Source organism: Carassius carassius, chromosome 38 (genome assembly GCF_963082965.1).
Source record: "Carassius carassius chromosome 38, fCarCar2.1, whole genome shotgun sequence".
NCBI classification, from domain to species: domain Eukaryota; kingdom Metazoa; phylum Chordata; class Actinopteri; order Cypriniformes; family Cyprinidae; genus Carassius; species Carassius carassius.
The window spans coordinates 27754379-27763744 of record NC_081792.1 but is presented as its reverse complement, the minus strand read 5'-3'; the positions used below and the strand labels follow the sequence as shown (position 1 = coordinate 27763744).

The window sequence follows — 9366 nt, the reverse complement described above, 5'->3', positions numbered from 1 at the left end:
TTATAATCAATTTATTTACCTGTTAGCCAGTTATTGACCAAATACCTGAAAATTACATGTCGTAAATCTTGAATGACTAGGAGCACAAAGTTTGGTCTCTTTCTAAAAGAATGCACTCCACAGATATTTCTGAAGTGAAAAACAAAGAAAAAAGTTTAACTTTATTGTTACAACACATATTTTCCAAAACATGTTTTACTTTAAAACTGCATTTTAATTAAAACCATAATTGTAAATAAGTTGTGTTCCATTTTTGAAGTTGATATCACAAAAAAAGAGCTTTTAGTAAGATTTTCTTTGAGCGCAGTACCAAACGTTTCCACTAGATGAGTTTCACTTCCCATTCATTTCCAATGTGGACATTTTTGACCACAAAAAGTACAAGTCAGACTATTTTTGGGGGGATTATGTACATTATTTATTTATTTCACATACCAAGTGCCAAAACCTTTACCAAGATTCATTCCATTCTGATGAAGTAAAAAAAATCTTAAAAAACAAAAGACAATTTTTGGGTGAAAAATGACTGAAGAGCACCAGAGGGTTAAAACATTTAGTTGAAAACTGGACATTTTGATGTTCAGAGAACATTCAGAAATAACACTTTCAGAACTAACTGGGAACGTCAGCAAAACATTCATAGAGTGTATTTTTGTTAGCTGGGAAAACACAGATCACAAAATAAGGCTGATTGCATAAAACACAAGCTTTTTCCACATTCGCCAACTGGATCAGGGATTAAAGGCCAAAATGTTTCTGCAGTAAACTGTTGATTTCTCAAATAGATTTTAGAAAAATAAAAAGCCACAAATATTAAGGAACTCATTCCGATGTGTTCAGTCCGTTTTGGGCTGATTAGCTTTCAGTCTTGTGTATCACTCACACTGTTTGAACGTTTTTTATGGTTTCTCATCGAGATTTGGGGTTTGATCAAGTGTATTGTGTTATGTATTTTAGCTGGGATCGATCTGATTTGTAGTTAGGCCGTCCCGTGACAGCTGTGGCACCGTGTGACGCATCGATATTGATGTCTAAGCACAAAAACAACCCTCATTATCTCCGCCCCACTCTGACACGGAGACGTTAAAGCACCTACAGGATTTGTGGGAATGGGCTCTGTCCCTCAGTGTAATACCATTGGTCGATTGCTGGGAGGCCCGAGAGTTGATTGGAGCTCGGTGGGAGGAAGAGGGCGGGGCCAGACTGGGCAGGTATCAGCTGATTGGCCCTTCCGTCTCTCCGTCCTTGTCCGACTCCTCTTGTATCTCGTCAGTGTTCCCTGAGTCACTGCTCGCGGATGAGCTGATGGAAAGAGAATTTCTGAAAGAGAAAGAGAAGATGATTCAAATCCTCATTCTCAGGAAATGCTGCCATGTGTGTCTGCAGGACTTACTAGTGATCAAATGAACATGGAAAAGCTCACTAAAATTAAAAGAGGCAAATATTTTCATCACTGGAAATAAAATAAATTTGAACTAAAATAACATAACTGTAAAGTGAAATTATTTATATTTATTTTAATATATTGCCACGCCTAATTCCTGTATTTACAAAGATATGGTCAGCCTTGTCATTACAGGAAAAGAAGACCTCTGATTAAAATGAAAGTGATTCATCGTTTGCTAGCTGATCACATCTTGCCTGGTTAGGACATATTGCTAGGTTTTTCTACGACTTTTCTATGATAAACTACAAATAATTTGGATCTAAGATCAGCACTATAAGCTGTTTTTCTTAGCAAACAGCCCTTTAGTGATGCTGTGAAATCACCTGCCACCCTTGATCATTCTCCTGCAGGTCTCCATCTGTACGTCCAGCCCTCGTTTCATGCTGCACATCTCCATATACTCATGCAGATGTCTGTTCATGTCACTCTTAGCCGTGGCCAACTCCATCTGTGTGATCACAGACACATTCAACTTCAGTAAGAGGTTAAACACAATCACAACCAGTCCCACTAGCACAGTCTAACCTCGATTTGTCCGATTGTCTTCTGATATTCCTGCTCTCTGGTCTTGAAAAGAGACTCGGTCTCATCGATGAGATTTCCCAGACTGCAATCCTGAGACATGTTACACACAACGGCTTATTTCACTTATCTTTACTCTCAGTCTGTACAAAAGCGCTGAGAACAACACTGAAGAAATTAGAAGAAATTCATACATTTATTGTGCAACGTTGCATTAAAGTGATCCAGTAAAGACATTTATAATGTTTCAAAAGATTTCTATTTTGAGTAAATGCAGTTCTTTTGAACTTTCCTTCTTAAGCAAAAATTAATTTGCAGAAAAATATGAAACAGCACAACTGTTTTCAACATTGATAATAATCAGAAATGTTTCTGGAGCAGCAAATCAGCATATTAGATTGATTTCTGAAGATCAGTGATGATGCTGAAAATTCAGCTTTTGATCACAGAAATAAATTAGATTTTAAAATATATTCATATGGAAAACAGTTCTTTTAAATTAATATATTATTTCACATTTTTACAGTTTTTCCTGTATTTTTAATCAGAAAAATGCAGCCTTGGTGAGCCGAAGAGTCTTCTTTCAAAACCAGTCCAGTCATTTGAACAGCAGTGTATAGAGATGATAAATGTAAGCTCACAGTGTCGTGTGCGTCTCCGTTGGAGTTCGGGGCAGCGGTGCTGTTGGTGAGGCTGTAGGGCATGTTGTAATTGTTGAAATCCTCCCATAGCAGCAGCGTATCATCGTTCTCTTCCCACGTCAAACTGTCACAGTCATCATCCATCTCAGACGTCTCCCGCCTAGCAACAAATGAGTTATCTGAACAATGTCTGCGTGTGAGGAAAGAGAATGGGACAGAAAGAGAGGAGAGAGAAAGAGCAGGCAGTGAAGACAGCCACAGGACCAGAATGAAGACAAGCAAACACATACAGACGTACACGACGTTTAGACTCCCAAATCTGATTTTTTTCCCCTCACTGTTAACAGCAAAAATTGCACTCACATTTTCAAGTGGAAATTGGGTATGCATTTGCTGTTTTGCAATGTTGTTGTTTTTTTATTAATTATTTTAAAGCATAATTTTACCCTGAAAAGCCTGATATGAAAAATAGGTCAGAAAATAAAGTGTGCTTATGTCTTTTTGTTGAGTATCATCTTCAATACATCAGGATTTTATGGCTTATATAATATTATTAAGTAAGAATATAGAGGAAAAAACAACTATTCAAAAGTCAAAAAGTAAGATGAAGTTCAGATAGCTTGTAATGTAAATCAATGAGAACAGAATACTTACATAAAATGATATACATATCAGTTGTTACTTTCTATCTCCCAATAACATGTCTTAGTAAAAATACATTTATTATCAATGCTCTGTAGTTTTAAAACATATAATTCAATGCCATGTTGATTGGGAGATGAACAAATAAATGTTGCTCAAAAGCCCGATGATCTAATAACTTTATGAAAAAAATATATCTAACTGTATGGATAATCGAGTACATCTAAGTTTCTTTAGTACAGTAAGTGTTCATCTTGAAATATTACTAATAATATAAACGTTTTTCTTAAACTTACTTAATAAAAATCTGTAAAGATCTCACAGCAAAAAGACACAAGAACCACAACCTTTTTCAACCTGACAACAGAAAAACGAAAAACAGATCTCATGCTTTCATTACAATTACACACATTTTCATCCACACAATCATTGTTTCAGAACATAAGCTTATTGTAATATATATTGAGAACATTTGATTTAATCGCCGAAACACAACAGTATGATCCTCTTTAAAATGTAGGACTTTTAACGATGAGTTCAATTCAAGAGCAAACAATGCAAGGTACATGATTTAGATCACATCTGTTGCTGATATAATTACAGTACTACAGGCAAAAACCGTCATGTTAGAAAATACACTTATATTACCTCACTTGCATAACTCACATAAAATCCATAATGTTTGTAAAAGGTGTTATCAAAAGGTGTGATCGATGAAGGTTTGACATGGCATTAAGTTTTTGTGCTAGAACAGAGTTAAGAGTGAGTTATAGTAATGTGCAGTCTTTACCATGGTAATGCCTCTATATACCACATCACATGGCATAATGTAATGTAAATCCTGTCTTTATAAAACATCTCAATTATAAATATGTTACCAACTAACATGATCTGACATTATTCAACATGCAACACTGTTTTTTTTGAGTGAAATATTTATTGAAGTTTTGACTTCTTATTTTTTTTTTTTTTTACATTTATTTAATTTTTTTGCATGCATGTCAAATTAGAGGTTTTGCAGTTAAGATCGGTGTACGATACGAGCCATATTTCAAACAGCTGCATGTGAAGAACCTTAAAAATATCAGATTTGGGGGAGAAAATCAGAGTCAGGCACTTTGGCTTGCACTACAATAGCTAGGTGAAAGTTTGAAAGTGAGTATCAGAAAAAACACAGAAATACCAGCTTTACGTGATCATGACATCAAAGTGGATAAAAATTAACATTCATCACAAACACATGGAGAAAGAGCAGCCTGCATGTTTCCCCCAAAATTGCTCAAGCCTGCCTGCAATTGTTTGCATCACCACTTGGAGTCTCCAGAGTAATCATGAGATGATCTCAAATCTCAGACTGAAACCTGAATGTGTTTTGGTTGTGAGGACTCACAGATGGTTGATCATGCGTTTCATCTCATCTGTGACGTTGAACGGGACGTCCTCCTCCGAGGAGCTGGGATCTGCATCCATCTCTGAGCTTTCCTCATCCGATACTGGCTTCTTCTCCTTCTTTTTGCACACCACAGCCGTCTGAAATACACAGACATATTACAGGCTAGGGGTGTGTGATACATTATGCTGGCACCTTGGCTGGTTAAGGCCTGTCATGAATAAGTAAATATGACACAAAAACTGCCTATAGATTTTCTGAATAGATCATTGAATCATTGATTCAAATGATTTGTTCAAAGACAGATTCATTTCAAAAGAAAAACACCACAGTGTTGCTCTGAGACACGTAAATGTTGTGCTCCGGCTTTATTTGGAATGATTTGTTGTTGGTGAAACAGAGAAAATGTATTTTGTTTTCATAACTTGAATTATAGTGGCATTCTATTTTAATAGGCTATTCTAACACATCTCAAGATGTGTTTTAGTTAGTTTTTTTGGTTTGTTCTTCCCACCCTGTCTGCTGGTGTCCTGGATGGACTGATGTTGAACATCTTGGACATGTCCTCTGAGTTCCTCTGCTGGGCCACGTCACACAGTTTGGCCGTTATGTCGATTCTCCTGCAGATGTCCATGTCTACCTTCATGGCTTTCTCCTGAATCTTGGTGTCGAGGTCGGACATTTGCTAAACAAAGATTCAAGCAGAAGGAAAACGATTTCTGTACAAAAAATGAGTTTATGATGCAGAAGAAACAGCATTTGCAGTTGCAGTGTCAGTTTTGTGCTTAGTCAGGATGGATGTTTGTCTTCAAAGTCTGGTTTATGAACATCAGCTGTTTTTAAAAAGCAATGGTCACTGTATTCTTACGCTCATGCCTCCAGATTTACATGAATGCAATGTACACACTGTAAAATCCTGGGCTATGTCAATATTTGATTTGACAGCCATATTTATTAACAGGCGTGTTATATATATATATATATATATATATATATATATATTTTTTTTTTTTTTAATAAAAAATGTATGTTCATATTTTTAAATAATAATTTGTTTTATATAAAAATGAAATTGTAATTAAAAAAATAGAAACAATAAATATTGTAAAATAGAAAACAATATGGAAAATAGATATTTTTAATAAAAAAATTTATATATATTATAGTATAGATCACTTACTTAAAAATACACCTTACATAAAAAAACTAATCGTTCAGTTTGGTTCTCTACACACCACAAATAAAAATAAAAATTCAAAAGAAAAGTGAGTGAATTGGTTTGGAAAATGTAGTTGTCACATGTAAATAATTTAATGGAGTGTTTTAACAGCATCAAGTGACAAGCGTATTTAACTGCAGTGTGTGTGTGGCCATAATGTATTTAGTTATGCAGATTAAAACCCGAGAAACTCTAATTCTCTTAACAAAAACTAACAATGCTACAAGATCATGCTAAATCATTGTAATTTCTACTGAACATCAATTAAAATCTACAAACAAGTCATCAATCAATGTCATTGCACACAGACGCTCAGACCAACAAGTTAGTCTTGTGGTAAATCCACAGGCACGCAACAAACATGAGCAGTTCATTTCACCTGAAGGTCACATGGGAAACAGTTGCTCTGATTTATTTGTTCTGCATGGAGAAGAGGAGGAGCCCGAGCAACACAGACATTGAGGTACAAATTAATAATAATAAAAAAGAACCGAATAAAAAAAGAAACTCGCAATTCTGACTTTCCTCACACTTCCGAGAAAAAAAAAGTTGAATTTTAGACTTTTCTTCTCAGAATTGCAAGATACAAATCAAATTCTGAGTTTATGTCTCACAATTCAGAAAACAGAATTTGTATTCCAGGTTTATAACTTGCAAATACCAGATATAAAAATGCTATTCTGAGAAGAAAAGCCCAAAATTCTCACTTTTTGTTCTCAAAAATGTATCAAGAAAAATGGTAGAATTGTGAGACAGTCACAATTACCTTTTTTATGAGATATAAACTCGCAATTGTGAGATTAAAAGTTTCATTTTAAATTTGTTATTCTTTGGCAGAATCAAGCTTGCAATTCTACACAAATTATATATATTTTTTCAAGTTCATATCTCACAATTTGGACTTTTCTTCTAAGAATTGCTAATTTATAACTTTCAAATGCAAGTTATGTGCTTGTAATAAGATTTGCAAAAAAAAAAAAGAGTTTATATCTCTCAATTCTGACTTTTTCCTCAGGGTTACAAGAAAGTCTGAATTGACCGTTTGACCAATCATAACTCTGCCATATTGTCCAACGAATCATCTTTCTGCGGTTGAGATGACACTTCTGATGTTCATTCATGTTTATTTTGTGCTATAACTAGTAGTAAAGAGGAAGAGATGATCGTTCTTGCTTGTCATCCTCTTTGCTCCGCGATGTATTTTTCACTGCATGAGAACACTCGCTTTGGATAAAAGTGTCTGCTAACTGAACAAATGTAAATGTAGAACATGATTTGTGTGGCGTGAGAGCATCATGGTTGTTGGACATAGCTGCAGTAACTAAGGGGAATGGGTATTAAATTGTGAGATAAAAAGTCATGATTCCTGTTTTCATTTTTTATTCAATGGCGGAAATACACTTCCATCGAAACAGATACAAATAAAACAAATCAGGGCAATTGTTTTTCCTCATTAAATTCAGTCCACTCAGTACTTTCACAGATCACATCTTGCATTCTCTCTTACTTTCAGGTCCAGGATTTTCCTCCGGTTTTCTACGGCTCTAGAGTGGCTCCGACCGCCAGCCTTTATGATAAATAGCGATTTCAGTTAACAGCTTTTATTGTTCCTAAACTCTGACACTCGAGTGAGTGACTGGCTGACAGATGAAGAGAAGGTGAGTAACTCTAATCATTAAGCTGTCAATTCAGGTGACATGTGGATAAACGGTTTATTCATTCCACACCATCTAGATCAGCCGGTTCAAACGAAGGTGTGTATGCGTGAGATAATGATATTATGACAATGAGACTTAAAACAGATCTCTGTTTGTCTGTGTATTGTCTCTGTGTTTCTGCCAGAGGAGACAAGAGCCAAATAAAGCGGAGCGAGTGTCACGGAAAACAACCAGTCACAGAGATTAAAACCTGATTAAAAAAACTCAGATCCTTATCAAATGTGGTAAAAACATCATCCATCATCCGTGGACTGAAAACACATTCTTATGCTGTGATCTGAAGGTGTGATAAAACAATACAATACTGATCTTCAAGTGTCTGTGATATTTTGGGCTCTAGATATGGAAATACTCACATCGCTCATAAGGCTCTTGAAGACCACCAGTTCAGCTTTCAGTCTTTCGACATTCTCGTTCAACTCGTCCTGAATGGCTTCGGATTCGTTTACGTTCTGAACAAACACGGACATAAGAAAACATGAACACACAAAGCAACATAAGAATACACGAAATAGCCTGTAAGATGACACGTCACTCAAGCGCTCAGGGTTTAGCCGTTTAGTTAGTTCTAGTTAGCCAAAACATCTCCACTGACAAGCATTAAAAGTAGTCCTTTACGTACTGGTCAAAACAAGTCTCTTCTGCTCACCAAGGCTGCATTCATTTGATCAGAAATGTGATTACAAAAAAAAACAGTAATATTATTTCAATTTAAAATAAGTGTTTTATATTTTAATATATTTCAAATGTAATTTATGTAATTTATTTGAGTTTTCAGCGTCATTAGTGTCACATGATTTTCAGAAATCATTCTAATATGATGATTTAATGCTCAAGAAACATTTCTGATTATTATCAATTCTGAAAACAGTTGTGCTCCTTCATATCTTTGTGGAAAATAGTGACGGTGACGCTGTGTGTTATCTCAGCGAGGGTTGTGTGTAGTGTTTCTCCTCTCGGTGTGTTCTGAGTGACGGTGTGTGTTATCTCAGTGAGGGTTGTGTGTAGTGTTTCTCCTCTCGGTGTGTTCTGAGTGACGGTGTGTGTTATCTCAGCGAGGGGTGTGTGTAGTGTTTCTCCTCTCGGTGTGTTCTGAGTGACGGTGTGTGTTATCTCAGCGAGGGGTGTGTGTAGTGTTTCTCCTCTCGGTGTGTTCTGAGTGACGGTGTGTGTTATCTCAGTGAGGGTTGTGTGTAGTGTTTCTCCTCTCGGTGTGTTCTGAGTGACGGTGTGTGTTATCTCAGCGAGGGTTGTGTGTAGTGTTTCTCCTCTCGGTGTGTTCTGAGTGACGGTGTGTGTTATCTCAGCGAGGGGTGTGTGTAGTGTTTCTCCTCTCGGTGTGTTCTGAGTGACGGTGTGTGTTATCTCAGTGAGGGTTGTGTGTAGTGTTTCTCCTCTCGGTGTGTTCTGAGTGACGGTGTGTGTTATCTCAGCGAGGGGTGTGTGTAGTGTTTCTCCTCTCGGTGTGTTCTGAGTGACGGTGTGTGTTATCTCAGCGAGGGTTGTGTGTAGTGTTTCTCCTCTCGGTGTGTTCTGAGTGACGGTGTGTGTTATCTCAGCGAGGGTCGTGTGTGGTGTTTCTCCTCTCGGTGTGTTCTGAGTGACGGTGTGTGTTATCTCAGCGAGGGTTGTGTGTAGTGTTTCTCCTCTCGTTGTGTTCTGAGTGACGGTGTGTGTTATCTCAGCGAGGGTCGTGTGTGGTGTTTCTCCTCTCGGTGTGTTCTGAGTGACGGTGTGTGTTATCTTAGCGAGGGTTGTGTGGGGTGTTTCTCCTCTCGGTGTGTTCT

The 9366-nt window shown here is 36.8% G+C and overlaps 1 protein-coding gene across 2 annotated transcripts in view; it reads right to left on the bottom strand.

The window, feature by feature from the left end:
• Nucleotides 1-402: 402 nt before the first annotated feature.
• LOC132119699 (intermediate filament family orphan 2-like) overlaps nucleotides 403-9366 on the bottom strand; it is a 32197-nt gene continuing 23233 nt past the window's right edge. Inside the window, exons 3-9 of one of the 2 annotated variants that reach the window (XM_059529888.1) lie at nucleotides 7936-8031; nucleotides 5157-5327; nucleotides 4643-4782; nucleotides 2611-2800; nucleotides 1973-2062; nucleotides 1771-1895; nucleotides 403-1320 (exon numbers count right to left, since the gene is read on the bottom strand). In XM_059529888.1, coding sequence (XP_059385871.1) covers nucleotides 1215-1320; nucleotides 1771-1895; nucleotides 1973-2062; nucleotides 2611-2800; nucleotides 4643-4782; nucleotides 5157-5327; nucleotides 7936-8031 — 918 coding nt within the window. In that variant the 3' untranslated portion in view covers nucleotides 403-1214. The remainder of the gene's footprint in view (nucleotides 1321-1770; nucleotides 1896-1972; nucleotides 2063-2610; nucleotides 2801-4642; nucleotides 4783-5156; nucleotides 5328-7935; nucleotides 8032-9366) is intronic. The other variant, XM_059529889.1, reaches the window with a different exon arrangement.